Source organism: Camponotus floridanus, unplaced genomic scaffold, assembly GCF_003227725.1.
Source record: "Camponotus floridanus strain SB8 unplaced genomic scaffold, Cflo_v7.5 scaffold285, whole genome shotgun sequence".
Lineage (NCBI taxonomy): Eukaryota > Metazoa > Arthropoda > Insecta > Hymenoptera > Formicidae > Camponotus > Camponotus floridanus.
This window is the reverse complement of record NW_020229420.1, coordinates 5,132-21,889: the sequence shown is the minus strand read 5'-3', so window position 1 is coordinate 21,889 and position 16,758 is coordinate 5,132. Positions and strand designations below refer to the sequence as shown.

At 52.7% G+C, this 16,758-nt stretch overlaps 3 protein-coding genes across 3 annotated transcripts; 2 read left to right on the top strand and 1 right to left on the bottom strand.

Annotated features, from left to right (window-relative positions):
• Positions 1-5,502: 5,502 nt before the first annotated feature.
• On the bottom strand, positions 5,503-6,734 carry LOC112638312. Its single transcript, XM_025409813.1, has 2 exons — positions 6,503-6,734; positions 5,503-6,416 (listed from the first exon to the last, which is right to left on the bottom strand). The coding sequence occupies exons 1-2, from the start codon at positions 6,732-6,734 to the stop codon at positions 5,503-5,505; spliced, it is 1,146 nt and encodes a 381-aa protein (XP_025265598.1).
• A 5,771-nt stretch (positions 6,735-12,505) lies between these two features.
• Positions 12,506-13,473, top strand: LOC112638311 (secreted 45 kDa protein-like). Its single transcript, XM_025409812.1, has 2 exons — positions 12,506-13,141; positions 13,228-13,473. The coding sequence occupies exons 1-2, from the start codon at positions 12,506-12,508 to the stop codon at positions 13,471-13,473; spliced, it is 882 nt and encodes a 293-aa protein (XP_025265597.1).
• Positions 13,474-14,018: 545 nt separating this feature from the next.
• On the top strand, positions 14,019-14,420 carry LOC112638310. The gene has a single exon (XM_025409811.1). It carries the CDS (start codon positions 14,019-14,021, stop codon positions 14,418-14,420), a length of 402 nt encoding a protein of 133 aa, XP_025265596.1.
• The last annotated feature ends 2,338 nt before the right edge of the window (positions 14,421-16,758 follow it).

Below are 16,758 nucleotides of genomic sequence, written 5' to 3'. Positions count from 1 at the left end.
TTGACAAAACGACTGGTAGCAAGTCCTTTCTACTGAATGGTTGTTATTACTACTGTGTTTCGCGCCCGAAATCCGGGGTTTATATACTGGTAATTCCTTTGTTACTTGCATGATCTTTTGCTAAAGGAATTCTCGAGTAAGGTGATTTCTTCATCGGACCACGTCGTTCTCGGAAGCACCACCGAATTTTCTTATCAATTGTTTAGACATAGATATCTTTTCATCGAAACGCGGCGGTGATCAAAGGGTAACGCGTGAATTTCATCGGAGGTGTCGGTTGACGTCTCCGAAAAGTCGATGTTTGACATATTTATGACTTCCTCTTTGATTACCTCGCGCAAAAGTTATTCGTTCTTAATTTTAATACTAATGTCTAACGCAATAGTATTGAGATTATAGAATCGTTATATGTATAACTTCCCTTATATTTTAGAAAAGATTTAGAAATATAACTCGATTTAGATGAAATAATCAAATTTAAGTTACAGCATATAAAGGAAATTATTTACACTGGTTGTGGATTAATAATGAATTAAATAAAGCATTTCAAAGAGTTAAAATGGTTTGGTAGTTATTCATTTAAAATTAATCTAATTAATAGAATAATTTCTTAAATAATTTCTTCTTTTTAGTTAATAGTTTCCTTGAAATACCTTATTTACGTAATTATCTATTTTGGTCGCATTTATTTAAATCTAATTTTTAAATTTAATATGTATAAAAAGTCCTTATTATGTATTGATTAAGGGGTACATAGTTAATTAGCAGGTTAAATAACCGTGTATAATAGGAACGGTAAGCAAGCGTGGAATGTTATAATTCATATATTAAAATTAAAATCAATAATAATAACGAATAAATTCGGATTATAATTAGTAAAATCGAATATTCGTTCTTACTCCATGGTTATAATAAAGAAGCAAGATGGATAAGCGAATAGTAACTAAATCTAGTAATTTTAAAAATGGCGGGACGTCACATCGGCGTAGATATTAGGGGAGCGCTTCTCCCATTTTCTATAGGACGGCCGGTCGCACCATAACGAGTTTAAGAATCGCCGTTGCTTCAGTCTTGTTTATCGTATCTAATGTCGGCGGCGTATGTTCACAAATCCTCGGATCTTCACCTCCTTCTCGAACTATGAAAAATGTCGCGCGATCAATGTGCGTCATATTTTTCCTCGAAGGAGAACGAAAGAATAAAGAACGATGATGAATGGGTACTTATGTTCCACGTTACCGCTATATTGAGGATCGCATCCATGAGATTTCTGATGTACTTTATCTTCCACACGCACATCCACGGCGTGAACGTGCATTCGTGGAGCATCCTTCGCAGTCTCGAAATTTCATTGTCGCTCATCGTCGTTCGCGCGAAGAAATAACTCTGAGAATGAATGAATACTGGACGCACTAGGAACACTGGATGCACTGAGAACACTCGCAATATCAGACGCACTCAATAACGCGATCGCGAGACTCATTCTGAGGAAAAACGGTCTCTCGGCGTTAATTTATACCTGTGATATTACTATCGCAGTCGTTATGATTCCGTTGAATGCTAATGCGATAATCTAAGGCGGTATGAAAAAATCGCGCGATATCGCTATCGCCGAGTCGTTATGATTCCGTCGAATGCTAATGCTAATGCTATAATCTAAGGCGGTATGAAAAAATCGTCCGACGGAAATATAACGAGGTAATTTAATGAGGCGCGATAAATTCTCGATTGCTCCGGAAGAAGTGCTGGAAAATGCGTTTAACCGCGTGTTCGCAAGCGAGTCCGGCAGTGAATTGAGGAAGGTGCAAGATCGTCAGAGAAAAGATATTTTGCCTTCGGTTAATAAAAGGACGAGACTTTATTCGTGTCAAAAATATAAAGGTGACAAGTGTTCGGTGATTACGATTCACAGTAAGCGCGCGGTGCAAAAGGCGATAAGTTGTTATGTGAGATATCGCGAGCGGTGCAGTGGGCTGATCGTCGGAAACGCGCGGATAATCGAAGTCCAAAAGAATAGCGGTCGTTATAAGCGGTGTGAAATAGCGGTGTAACAAAGCGATAAGTTCAAAAGAGCACGTCTTAGAAAAAGCGCAAGACTTCCCCGTGCCCATGTGCGGTGCTCTTTATATAGCAGGCAGAATTTTCGGGCCCGTTGCAACGTGGGCCAATAGTTTTCGTATTTTGGCGGTGACCTCAGGACGCCGCGCATTATTGGCCGCCGATGAGGTCAGGAGTTGAAATTTTTACATTTGCCATGCGCACGATCTTTTTTGATCAGCTGATTGGCGATCAGCTAATCGTGACGTATGGGCGCGCATGCCCATATGTTGCTCTGATTTTGTCGACGGTTGACAATGTTGTTGTCAACGAGCATGATGAGTGTTTCTTGGTCGTTAGAAAAAATAGAAACTAAATCGACCGATTGAGTGTTTGTAGAAAACAGACGTTTCGAGAAGTTTCTTTGACGCCCGTTGATTTTGAAACTTTGAATTTAATTGATTTTATTAATTGATTTTGATTATCGAAATGCCGATTATGAGTTTGAACACCGCGTAGGCGCGATACGAGTTAACGTTATTCACTAATTAATATTATTTTAATATTATTGTTCGGGATCGCGCTTTCGATTCGCGAATTTTGTAAAACCGGGTAAGCGCGATTGAACTATGCCGGCACATACCCGCGGGGGTATCGCAAGCTCTCTCAGTGCGTGATCGCGAAAGAAATACTCGATAGGAATGAAATTGTGTGCAATGGCGATTTAATGTGTTACAGTAAGACCAGTGAGCGAATTACTGTCCGTTTATTGTTAAAGTCACAATATTGTACCCGTTTGCCGGCCTCAAGACGCGATGTAGGGTGAGAGCGCACCAGTACGCGGATCGCGTGAGAGTGAGCGAGACAGCTATCGATCAGCTGTTAGCGAGATCGAGCGCGATCGCGCCCTTAACAAACATACGCACGAATTGAAGCGAGACGGCGTTATGCCGCTCGGAAAAGAGTTTGAGCGAGACCGCACTATACACGTCAGTCCGCTGGTCCGATATAGATAGAATGAATATTGCTATCTGCGAATACGCGAACCGCACTGTTCACGACTCGACACAAATGCGAGAGAGACGGCGTTATGCCGCTCGTACTAGAGTTCGAGCGAGACCGCACTATACACGACTCGCCACGAATGCGAGAGAGACGGCGTTATGCCGTTCGTACTAGAGTTCGAGCGAGACCGCACTATACACGACTCGCCACGAATGCGAGAGAGACGGCGTTATGCCGTTCGTACTAGAGTTCGAGCGAGACCGCACTATACACGACTCGCCACGAATGCGAGAGAGACGGCGTTATGCCGCTCGTACTAGAGTTCGAGCGAGACCGCACTATACACGACTCGCCACGAATGCGAGAGAGATGGCGTTATGCCGCTCGTAATAGAGTTCGAGCGAGACCGCACTATACACGACTCGCCACGAATGCGAGAGAGACGGCGTTATGCCGTTCGTACTAGAGTTCGAGCGAGACCGCACTATACACGACTCGCCACGAATGCGAGAGAGACGGCGTTATGCCGCTCGTACTAGAGTTCGAGCGAGACCGCACTATGCACGTCGGTTCGCCCAATTTTGAGATAGATAGCTGACTCGTGGCTATCTATGAATACGCGAAACCGCATTGTTCACGGCTCGCCACGAATGCGAGAGAGACGGCGTTATGCCGCTCGTACTAGAGTTCGAGCGAGACCGCACTATACACGACTCGCCACGAATGCGAGAGAGACGGCGTTATGCCGCTCGTACTAGAGTTCAAGCGAGACCGCACTATACACGTCGGTTCGCCCAATTTTGAGATAGATAGCTGACTTGTGGCTATCTATGAATACGCGAAACCGCCCTGTTCACGGCTCGCGGGAGAGCGAGCGAGACGGCGCTCTATCGGCCGTTCGCGTGAGAGCGAGCGAGACGGCGCTCTATCAGCCGTTCGCGTGAGAGCGAGCGAGACGGCGCTTGGTCGGCCGTTCGCGTGAGAGCGAGAGAGACGCCCAGTTCGCTTGAACGGAGTTGCGGTACGACGAAGGCTCCGCCTCTTGCTGAGAGTGGAGACGCTCCGAAAGATCCCGGCACTCGCGTTTGAACTGTTCACGTGCACTGCGGACACGACTGGCGCGCAATGTTACTTCGCGAAACTGTTACAATGATTGAGGCTCGCGGTTTAAGGATTTCACACGCGTGAGACTAATGAAACGAATCTTAACTTTGCTCGGTAAGATTATAGCGAACTCTCGAATTTGCACTATTTTTACTCTCCGTATTACGCTCCGATCACTATGATGGAAAACGGAAGACTCTCGGGGAGAAAGCCTTTCTCCCGATAGATAAAGATTTGATCACGGATCGTATGATCGGACCTCGACGTATCCCTGATCATTACGTCAGATCGCGTGATATGTAAGCCTGTTTATTGGCCAGGACCGTGTATTATTTCGCGTGATCACGCGGATCCTGGATGATTTTTGAAAAAGTAACGGCGTACGTGAACGCGGATTCGATAGTGCGCAAACGGATGGCGCTAGGATGACCGGGGGTAATAATTTTATGCGCGATTCAGAGCGAATCCTTAACAATTATTTTAATATTATTTTTCTTAATATTAATATTAATATTATTTTTTTCTTAGTGTATTAATAGTATCTTTCTAAGTATTAATAATACTTTTCTAGGTAGGCGATAAGTCGACGCGCGCGAGATAAAAAAGTTAGTCGTCGATAAGAGTACGCGCGAAACTAATCTACGATGCGGAAAACGTGCGACGCGTCTCTATTCACATATCGCGCAATTGATCGCGTCTCTCCAACCACCAGTTGTGCAGTTTGCACACGTTTTCCAAGGCGCAATTTTTCGAGTGATAGTCGTAGCGATAGACACGAGTCGTGGCTAGCGTTCGAAGGGGTCCGATATCCTCGTAATCAGCGTCGATAGTCTCGATCGTCAGGTCGCGCTGCTCCGCGACCTCTCCCGCGATGTCAGTCAGCCACTTCTTCTTCTCGCGACCCTTGACGTAGATCGTCACCGCGGCGTTCGTGCCTATACTCCACGTGTCCGTCGGTCCAGTGGAATTCGTGGTGATTAAGAGTCAGCCAACAGGCCTGCGACTTCTCGCTCTTCGTCAGCAAATTCCACGACATCGGCGCGCGAAAGACGTGATGCGTCAGATCTCTGCCGTTCGCGAGTATCGCCATCTCCTTCGTCACGAATCGCTCGTAGATGACGAAGCCCTGCAGATCGACGAAGATCGGCGGGGCGATATCGCCCGTGACCGTCGTCGCGGTCATCGTCGCGAGAGACTGACGTTTATTCGCGAGAGACTGACGTTTATTCGCGTCTCTCCCACATATCTTCGCGGTTTCGAGTTTCCTCTCTCTCCCCCCATTCAACGCGCCGTCTTACAGGATCTTACGCACGACGTTCGTCAGCGGATTGTACTCCACCACGCGATCGTGAATGATTAGGCAGTACGCCGTGGTGTTAGAAGGAACGTTGTCCTTGCAGTCAAATTCTGCAGACGAACGTCCACAGTGGCGCTCTTAACCGCTTCGTTTTGGCGGGAACAATCTATCACCACGAGCGGGCCGCAGTATAGAAATTTGTTCATAGTTAGGAGCGTCTCGTCGCTCGCGGATCCGTAATACGTTCGTCGAAATCTCGCGTAGGCGTCGTACAGTACGGCGATCTTGTTCTTATCGAAGTCCAAATTCATATCGTCGTACGGATAGAAGTCGGAATTGAGATACAACTTTACGTTGGTCAGATTGCACGCGTCGAATCTGGAAGCGTCCTGCGACAGGACGTTCTTCCTTCCGGTCTGCAACGCGAAGATGACGTAACGCGGTTTCTCGAGCTGCGTGGCCGCTTTTACGGCCCACGAGTGTTTGGTCGTGCTCTGCAGGAGCGGAAACTCGTAGAGATCCCACGAGCGAAAGGGCGCGCTCAGATATCTACCGCTGTCCAACGTGCGCAACAGCGATAATTTATTGACGTCATTCAACACCACATGTCGGCACGCACCACGTGTCGGCACGCACCACTGTATCTTCGCGAGCTCGACTCTTGGCTCGAATTCCTCACGCGATATCAGACAATTGTTGTCGTTTCGCGCTCTTATCAGAATCAGCTCGTGACGCGCGTTGATGACGACGCGCCTATAATCCTCGCAGAAACCTAGCAGCGTATCGAGAGGAACGCAAAAGTTGATGTCGCCCGTCGACGCGACGCCGCTCGGTCCAGTCGCGAGATCCCATCCGGCGTTCTTCAAGATCTTGCCTCGTTCGGCCGTCAGCGAGGCGTAGTTCTTGATCGTGCTAGTTATTCCGACGTTGCGATTACGATCGATCTCCACGCCATCGAGCTCGTAACGTATCCCTCGAACATAAAGGCGACGCAATTGTTCACGAGCCACGCCGGCGTCGAGGACACGGACGGCTCCATAGAGACCGAAGCAGGCTTACCCGAATCGCCGCTCGACGCGGGCAGCGTATTATTCTTCGTATGCAGTCTACCTTCGACGCAGAGAAAACTCTCGCACGGCAGCGTGTACAGGTCCTGCTGTTGTATGGGTATTCGTATCTCGTCGCTGTATCCGAAAGTGGTGTTGGCGTACGGATTGTACGTGTGACTATCGATCTTCACGATGCGATCGTCGAAGACGGGTTCCCCGCCGATGCTCAGAATGTCCCTCATGTCGTCGAACTATCGCGCGGCTTTCGGTACGACGAAACCCATGGATCGCAGAATAGCGACGTTGGCGGCGGACAATCCCCCGACGCTCCTCTCTCTCGAGCGCGCGATTCGAATTCCCGCGACGTGATCGCGGTCGCCGCCGCTGCCGCCGCGATGCGACGTCGCGACGCTAGATTCGCGCACAACGAGCATCGCCCCGTTCCCTACCCCGTCCTCGCGTCTCGCCGCGCGCTCTCTATCGTCTGCGTCGCACGTGCAATCGAATCGAGATCTCTTCGCCGCGGAAATCGATCAATCAACCGTCCTGATCGACGACGCGCAGCGATACGTCGGTCACGAGTCGCGCGATGACCGGCAGATAAATGATCTCGGGATCTCCGACACTTTATATCCCGGCATGACGTTCGGCGCGAATTCGTGTAACGCGTGGGCGGATCTCCCGTTCACGTACGCGCCCGTCGTCAGGTTGCACTGCGAATCGTGTTAACCGCGATAATACTTACGGGCTCGTCGGACGCGTACCATTTGTTCGGTTGCAATACACGAGACTGGGAGAAACCTAATAACGATCCGATATTGTTCGGTTTGGTGAAATTAATTCGGTACGCGCATTTGATTTCGCTTCTCATATTGTCGTTACCGCGTAGCGCGAGAACGCGATCGCCGCTCTCGTCCTCCGCGTCCTCGACGTCGTACAGATATTCGTCGTCATCGCCGTCGCTGGCGCCATCGTCGCCGTCTCTTCCTCCAGTACTCGCGCTCGGCGGTCATCGCCGTTTTCGAAGAATCGCGGCTCTCAGGTACGCGCTTATGTCGCGCAGCTCGTAGGATCCGATCGGGATCGTGATCGTCTCGTCGTTGTCGTCGAAAGTAAAATTTATTGTTCGAGGAATTCACGTTCGGAATCGTGTAGGTCTCGAAATTGATCAGACCGAGCTCGTAATCGTCGTCGCTCAGATCGAGATGCGGAAAGTAACTCGTCGTGAGAACGTTGCTTCTTCCGGTTAACGTGAAAATCAGCGACATGATGACGCGCGCTATCGCCGTTAGAGACCGAAGGGCTTCCTCCTTCCTCTTCCCTAATCGACTCGTCGAAGGAAGCGCAGGCACAATTGTCCGCAGACGCTCTGATCGTACGTCTGCTGAGGGTCGCGATTGTACGCGATGCGCGTGTCGCGTCCTAGATAACGCACGAATTCTCGAGACGGCCGAAGATTGCCGAAAGCGTCGAAGTAGATATCGTCTTTTCCCCTTTTAGCATACGCCACCCAATGCGTGCCCGGCCCCAAGGAGTTGTCCAGGTTCACGATTCCACTCTCGTCGCGACGAACTCGCGCCGGCAACGTGTCGCGCATGAACACACCTCTGAAGTGACGCATGCGAGCGCGCTTTGCCGCGCTATTCAACTGTTCGTTCGTCGTGACGCCGATCGGAGCTACGACGTCGTCTAACGCGCGCGAAGGCGCGATTTTTTTTTTCTTCCTCCTAACCGTTCGTCCGCCTCGTCTCGCGATGCTTCCGCCGCGCTTGTAAGGCGCGAGATCAAACCGCGGCCCTCCATCGCTCGATTGTGTCGCTGCAGCTCCTCCAATTGTCGACGCGCGGCCTTACCATCGTTCACCATCTTCGCCATGCCGGCCGCTTCGCCGATCAGCGATCCTAAAGCTCCGAGCGCCGGCAACAGCGGCAGGAAGCCGCCGCGTTTCGTCGCGGGAAGAACCCGTCCTCTCGTCGTCCTCCTCCTCGTCGAGGTCGTTCTTCTCTTGCCGCTCTTTCTCGCGCCTCTTCGCGTTCCAGCCATACACATTCCTAGTTTCGTCTTCGCTTTCATAACCGCCCATACGGCCGACGCCGCCGCTCTCTCGCCGAGAGTCGAATCCCCAGCCCGGATACGCTCGAACGCTCTCGCTCCGAGCGCCCGATCCGCGACGTGCCGATCGGCGAGATCGTCGCTCCGCGAATAGGCAATGTCGTGCTCGCGGCAAGCCGCGTCCAGCGGATTGACGCCTCGATCGCTTCGCGCGAGCCGCTTCGCGAGACGAGTACCGGGACCGCAAAACTGATATCCCGGTATATGTAGTTCGAACGGAAGAGCGTTTATAGTTCCATTGAGCAAACCGCTACCGCCGACGACTGCCGTCGCGACCCTCAGCGTATCTCATACGCCTCGATCGTCGACGCGCTTATAGTCACGCCATTTTGTTCTCCCGGCACATTTTGCAGTCTGATGCACGGCGGCGGACCGTCGATGTGCGTGTCTTGCTACGGCTGATTGTGATGCTTGTGACAGAGGCGATAACGCTGCACGTCCGAATCGTCTTTCAGATATACAGGCAATCTCTCCCACAATCGATCGACGAAATTGCCGTACTTGTCCAGCAGAAGCTTCTTCGAAACGTACTGCAACTGATCGACGTTGAGTCCGAGAATATTGGAATCGTTCACCAATAGAATAAACATTACGAAGCGTCGCGCGCGCGCGCGTAACTTTATCGCGTCACCGTCGATCGGACACGCCTAACTGCGCGATCGTTTTTTTTCTCCCTATATATACGTTCGCGAGGACGAATCCGCGCTCGTTGCTCGCGCGCGCGCGAGTCTACGCACTGAGACGCAGATTCGCTCGCGACAACGAGGAAGAATCGCGAGAGGAGAGAGAGAGTGAGAAAAAACGATGCGTTTCGTGCATCAACCGATCGCGATAAGAGTATCCAACTCGATGAACGAGGAACCGCGAAAACACGGTAATCTGTTACCGACCGCGATTCGCTGCGTAATCAGCGGTCCCTCTAATTGCGGTAAAACGAACGTGCTGATAAGCCTTCTGGAGAGCCCGCACGGCGTGCGATTCGAGAACGTGTACGTTTACTCGAAATCGTTGCATCAGCCTAAATATCGATATCTGGAGAAATTGTTGAAACCTATGCGGGATATCGGTTACTTCACGTATTCGAACAACGCTGACGTCATTCCGCCTAGCGAGGCGTTGCCGAACTCGATATTCGTGTTCGACGACATGGCCTGCGACAAACAGGACGTCGTGAGAGAGTACTTCGCCATGGGGCGTCACGCGAAGGTCGACTGCTTCTATCTGTGCCAATCGTACGCTAAGATACCCAAACATCTGATACGCGACAACGCAAATCTATTGATATGATGTAACGATGCACCCCGGAATGCATCGTTTCCCGGCAAACATCAGCCGGAAGCTGCCGCCCGACGACCACCGGTCGGGCAGAGGCAGAGGGCTGTGTGCCCACTTTTTGAAACTTAGCAAAAAGCCGGGTAGGAAGTCCGACAGAACACCGTCGGCCGGGAGCCGCCGATTGAGAACCGCACGCGGCATCCCGAGCACCGTCGCCGGGAGCCGCCAAATGAGAACCCCGCGCGAATATACCGTTATTTTTTCCGCCGCCCGGTGGGGATTAATAAGAAATACGCCGGCGTAATTAGCCGTATTTAGCGATATAAAAAGGGCTCCGGTGACACTTGAGTTCAGATCCTCCTAGCCGAGCTAGTCTGAAGGCAAGCTACGAGATTAAGAGGAAATCCTGCGAAATTAGAAAGGTCAGAAGGTAATGCGAACGCTGCCTCCGCCGATTGATATCGGTGCCTTCGAAATCGCTCCGAATATACTCTCAGGTATCGCACTTATCCCGAGGTGGAACACGAGCCGCCTCCGACGCTTGCTAGCGTCGCGACGCCGTCCTACTCCTAATATCCTTCGGGGAGAAATTAATATTTAAAGAGCCATCCCACCGGGCTTTAAACGTATCATTCAGACGGCCGTAAGTAAGCGCAACAAAAACCCGCACAAAAACACGCGCGATAAGAAAGCCGAGAACGCATCGAATACCGGGAACCGCACGATCGCATCCAGCCCGAAATTATAATTGACATTCGCGTACTCAATTATTGCGGCTGCGTCCTCGCCTGTTATTCGAGACCCGAGACATTACCGTTATTATTGTTACCGTTATTATATAATTTATACTTATATCGCGCCTCACCGCCGCCCGTTCTAAAACGAACAAGCGATTTATCGAACTATCGCGCTTTAACACACTCGCGGCGACCGAATCAACACACACACACGCTCAGATCATTACACACTTATAAACATATACACATACATAGATATCCACACACACTTGTACAGTATACATATACAAATAAACGCATCATTTAAACACACGTGCATCTTATTCTCTATACCTGGAACCGACGGCTATCTGCAATCAGAAATTCGCGGTACGGGAAAAACCGCGCGTTACAACTCTTTAAGCAGGATGGCACTAATCTGAAACACGTGCACAGCGATCACGTGAATACCGATATGTCGTACGAGGATTTTCACGCGCTGTGTCGCGCGTGTTGGAAATACCGATACGGTTTTCTAGTGATCGACAAAGATAGCGCGCTGCGCAACGGTAGATACAGGCGAGAGTTCAACGATTACGCCGTAGAGCGTCGTCGTCGTCGCCGAGGATGAGTCAGTCTTCCCGAGACGGCGGCGATCGTAGAGGGGAGAGAGATAAGAGAAGGCGAGACGCCGAGGAACGACGTGCGATGACGGACGTCGACAGACGCGAGAAAACCGCGATAGAGATAGCGAGAACGCGCGCGTCGATTCGCAGGAAGCACAGAGTTGAAGACCGGAAGGATGGAGAGCGATAGCGCTCTGGAGATGCGTTTCAAACCGATCGTCGAACCGTTGCGACGCATCGCTGAGCGCGTTGGAGACGATTCCGCGCGAGGCGCGAGAGAGAAGGAACCGGCGAAGAGCGAGATCGACGAGACGTTCGCGCGAGGCGTCAAGAGAATGGAGGCGCCGGAAGAGGAGGAGGAGGAGGACGATGAGGATGAGGAAGAGGCCAAGGAGAGCGCGTTACCGCCGCTGTCGGCGAAAGGATTCAAAGCTAAGCGATCTCGCCGTCTGAACGCGACGACTTCCACTCCCGTGGGAGCGTTGAACGCGTATCCCGCGTAGCAGCGCGAATTCGCGAGCAGAGACCTCTTCGCGCAGCCGCCCGTCGAGAAGACGTTTGAAACGAGCGACGACGTCTTCCTCGGATCGCCGACGACGCTCGAAACGTCTGTGAGATGGTCTCTGCGGACTCCTCGAGGGCGAGACATCTTGCGCGATCAATTGGGCCCGTTGGCGCGAAAGTACGTGGGCGCTCTTCTCAGCGGCGGCGCGCCGAGCGATTTCGATCACGTTTACGGAGTCTACTTCGCCGACGCTGGCACTATGCTCGGAAACAAGCGATTCGACATAGATGCCGACGACGCGATATTCGTGGACGGAGTCAGATATGCCGGTACTCCCGGTCTGTACGAATTGATATTCAAGAGAATTACCGACGATTTTAAGTACACTGAGAGAGACAAAGCCGCGTATAGGAGCATACTTCTGCAAACTAACGCTTACAGGCGCGAGCACAATATTCGCATGCCCGTACTAGGAAACAAATGATACAAGTACAAGCACGTCATAGCTCCGATCCTGCAGACGGACAGTCCGAGGAAGAGAATCGGTGGGGGTCGCGTGCCGCGGGCTATGCGCTCGACCGCCGACACCGTGGACTACGTTCACTGGGACGATCCGAACGAATTGGTGGATCGTCTTCGATTGCTGGACGTTTCTCGTCAAGCCGGCAACAACGCTCACGACAACAAGATCCTGTCGATAATCGAGGAGCTCCGCGAGGCGAGCGAGATACTGTGAGACGATCGCGGCGGCGCGCGCGCACGCTTTGTTCGACGACGCGATGTTCGCGAGCAAGTTCGGAGTGTCGACGCGGAGAAGACGCGGTCGCGACGCGACGAGCGGTAGATTGCGCGCGAGCGTGGAATCTCTGCGAAATTACGTACGCGATAACGCGCTGTGCCTGGCCATCTCCGACGTCTCTCCCTCCGCGTTGCATTACGACGCGCGGCGTTTCAAGATACGAGGAGTAACCTGGCCGACCAACAACGACGACGCGACGAACAAGAGTTACGTCGAAAGCGTTATACACGTGGTGAGAGCAAACGTGGCGAATAATCACCAGCTTATCGAGAGCGTGAGAACGCGAGTGGATAACAACGCGGCCTCGTCGGTGAAAAAAATCGTCGCTCTGAGCAAGAAGATCGACGCTCTCGAGAGCGCCGCGACCGAAAGATCGAGCGCTCTGGAAACCGACGTTACGCAGATTCGCGCGAGAGGGAGCGCTTTCGAGAATCGGCTGCAAACGCTGGAGAATCTGCAGGAGCTCGCCGCGACGAGGATCGAGACCGTCGAGACGGAGAGATCGGCCTCGTGCGCGGTCGTCGACAAGCGACTGGGCGATCTGGAGAGCTCCGTCGAGACGAATCGGGCGAACGGGGACGCATCGAGCAAACTGTTGCGCGAACTGGGGACCTCCGTTGCGCGGCGAGGAGATTGACGAGAAAACAGAGAAGCGAGTGCGCGCTTTGGAGAGATCTCTGTCGCACGTTAGCAACGCTGCAGGAGTTAACGGCGAAGGCGCTGACTTCCAACGCGAAATTGCGAGAACTAGACGTCGAGGTGGCGCGACTGAGGAAAGATGCGAACGAACTCGCGAGGAGAACGGCCGCGACGACGACGACGGCGACGAAGGCGGCGGCGAAGGCGGCGGCGGCGACGGCTGCGATTTCTAAGACGATCGATCCGAATAAGGTAGTCATACAACTGGGCGCTAAAACTCCTGATAAGCAACAGTCGAAGAGAGGGTAGAAAAAAAATAGAGACGGCGAGATGAGCGCCGCGAAACGGAGACTCGTGAACGAGCTGCACGCGCCAGCGAGAAAGAACTTCCCCCGCCGCCGCGTCACGGTGCGCGGATACGACGATCTGTGGCAAGCGGACGTCGTCGAGATGCGTCCTTACGCTGGACAGAACAGAGGCCACAATTACATACTCACCGTCATCGACGCTCTGAGCAAGTGCGCGTGGGCGGACCGCTCAAGAGAAAGAGCGGCAACGAGATCGCTCGAGCCCTGTCGAGCGTGACGCGCCGCCTCCGGACGTCGCCCGAGGAATGTGCAGACCGACAAAGGAAAGGAGTTCTACAACGCCGAGGTGCGAAGATTCGTAGATAGACACGGAATCAATCACTACTCGACGTATTCGGTGCTGAAAGCGTCCATCGTCGAGCGTTTCAATCGCACGCTCAAGAACTCAATGTGGAAGTACTTCACGCTGAACGGAACGTACAAGTGGCTCGACGCGCTGCCGCGTCTAATATCCGAGTACAACGCTCGCAAGCATCGAACATCGGGATGCGTCCGATCGATGTGACGGCTGTTCGAGCGTCGAGACTCCTGTCGACGGTGTACAGCCACCCGAAGATCGCCGCTCCAGGAAAATTTCGACCGAACGATCCCGTGCGCGTGAGCAAATACAAGACGCTGTTCGAGAAGGGATACACGCCGAATTGGACCGCGGAGATCTTCCGCGTAGCCGAGGTGCGAAAGACGAATCCCGCGATGTATCTGCTGAAGGATTCGCGCGGCGAGTCGATAGCTGGCGGATTCTACGAGCACGAATTGCAGGGAGTCTCCGATCCCGACGTGTATCTCGTGGAGAGAGTGCTGCGCCGAAAGGGCGACGCGGTTCTCGTGAAGTGGCTGGGAATGGACAGGTCGTATAATTCGTGGATCGACAAAGCCGACATATTGTGACGAATATACGTATATTTTCGCGTAATATTACAGACGAAAAGATACATTACGCGTATTGTAACGCGTGGCAACGAATATATATATTTGTAATATTAAAGATAAGAAAATATATCGCGCGTATTGTAACGCGTCGCAACGAACATATATACTATATATATTGTATAACATTAAAGATAATAAAATACATTACGCATATCTATAAAATACATTACGCATATCTATAAAAATACGTCGTATCGCGCTTAAGATCTATCCGCGCCTCTCCTCACAGAGGTATCCTGTAATGCCCCCACGGCAGAGTGTCGGTCGAATCCGACACGACGTAACGCTTATCGTCGTACGGACTGAGCGCGACCTTCGACTCGCGCACGGTGTACACTTCGTGTAACTTGGATCTCAGGCACGACTGCTCGCGGGTCATCTCGATCTCGCGTCTCAGACAGCGCTCGTAATCATCGAACGTCAGCGTTCTCGCGACGACGCTGCTCCTCATACCCTTGCTCTCCTTAGTGTCGCCCCTACCCTCGACTCGCAACGCGTACATCTTCGCTCTGAGTCCGACGAACTCGAGCATGAGAGTGCCGTTGTCGGCATTCTCCTCCGTGATGTGCCACCTTGTCGTGGTGGAGGAGCTCCCCTCTTCCCATTGGGTTTGAGGGGTCTAAGAGCACACCATTGCACTTCCTCATCTTCCGTCACGTCGGGGATGAGAAGGGGGGTTGCGCTTCCTCCGGGCTTTATGGCCTGATGCGCATAGGGGTAGGCGGCCCTGACTTCAATCGCCCGGTCGACCACGACCGTTAGGGATGACCCTGCTTCGGCGGGGCCTACCATCCCGGTGGTTCGGTGGGTGCTCCCACCCTGAGGGGATCAGTGGCCTAGTAAGCCACAAGGAGGGATGGGGTGAAGGGGGATCTTGAGTCTGGGGATGACGTCCTTTTCAGGGCGTGCATCCGGCTTAGGGTCCCCTGGATCCTTAGTGGGGGGGATATGGTGGTCGGGAGTTGCTTCCGTGTGCGGGAGGGCACTTGCGGTGTTGGCTCGTGCACGGTGTGGCTCTCGACGTCCCACAGTGATAAGGGGGTGGGCGGCCGTGTCCCGGAACTCCCGGGCCCGGTCGGCCACGTCATCGCTCGGGCCGCCTGGACTTATTCCGGGGTCGGGGCCGGGCGATGACCGAAGAGAGCGCGAAGGGACGAGACGGTGGGGATGCTTCCGAGCCTCTCATGCCGGCTACGGTCATCTCCCCAAAGACCGGTCTAAAACCCGACGGGGGGATGGTTTGCGGTGGCTGGGGGGTGAGGGGCATTGCTGACCGGGTTCCCCTTTGGCCTCTTCCTGGGATGCGGGGGCTTAGGGGGTGTAAGTGTGCGCGTGGATGCGTGGGTGTGGGTGGTGTCCGCGTGTGTTTTTGTGAGGGGTTTTTGTTCGTCTTGGTGATCAATGCGTGGTGGATGGATGTGTGGGCTGCGGCCAGCCCCCATGGATATTCCGGGAAACTAACCAAGGGGGGAGTAGTTGCCCCCCAACCGCGGCGGAAAGGTGACGTTGGTATCTGACCTCTGCCGGGGAAGATGCATGAAAGACTGCCTGAACCGGCATGTTTAACGTGGAAAAGCCGCTCCCTTTCTGCTGAGCGGAGCCTCTCCCGGGGTTGAAGTGGGGTAACTGGGCGCAGGTATGGAGGATTACCTGGCCCGTATTTTTTCATACCACTGCTGGGGGGTGGTATTTCCCCAGCACCGTCTAGCCCGAAGTTTGGTTCCTTGGCGGTTCGGATCCGCCCACTCAATAGGGGTGACGTTAAACTTTTGCATCAGTTATGGCGCGGGCCTATCCCGTAACACTTTTTTCTAGAGTCACTCAGTGCACTGATAGGGTCGGCCACCCGATAAACCGCTTCTCGGCTTCGGTGTACTTTTGCTAGAGGTGAATTACCGGCGGGGATAGACCGGATAGACCCGACCGACGCCTAGGTTGATGAGGTCCTGCGGAATCTCAACGATGGAAGAGGAGGCTAGGGGGAAAGTATCCGTGGTACTTCCCCCATGGAAGGAGAAAGCCTGGGGGCCCCAGAACTGGTGGTAGGGCGGGCCAACTCGTCCTTGGTAGTGGATGGGATGGAGGTGAATGTAATACCACCCCCTCCTGAGACCTCAATGAGCCGAGGAGAGGAAGGCAGCCAAACTGGAAAGAAGGAGGAGGGGCTGGCAAGCAGCAGTTTCCGGCGGATAGAGAGCTCGAGCAAGCGATAAACCAGATCGAGCAGCTGTACCTGCAAGCCATCAGGACCCCAGGGATACCGCACACTCCTTTACCTTCCCGACCTACCCTTTGC

What these genes read in the sequence shown, in the direction of transcription:
- LOC112638310 (XM_025409811.1), top strand. Translation starts at nt 14,019, where the DNA reads ATGCGTCCGATCGATGTGACGGCTGTTCGAGCGTCGAGACTCCTGTCG.
- LOC112638311 (XM_025409812.1), top strand. Translation starts at nt 12,506, where the DNA reads ATGTTCGCGAGCAAGTTCGGAGTGTCGACGCGGAGAAGACGCGGTCGC. An exon ending in TGCGCGAACTGGGGACCTCC is followed by an intron (nt 13,142 to 13,227) that starts GTTGCGCGGCGA and finishes GCAACGCTGCAG; the next exon opens with GAGTTAACGGCGAAGGCGCT.
- LOC112638312 (XM_025409813.1), bottom strand. Translation starts at nt 6,734, where the DNA reads ATGAGGGACATTCTGAGCATCGGCGGGGAACCCGTCTTCGACGATCGC. An exon ending in CGCGTCGAGCGGCGATTCGG is followed by an intron (nt 6,417 to 6,502) that starts GTAAGCCTGCTT and finishes TTTATGTTCGAG; the next exon opens with GGATACGTTACGAGCTCGAT.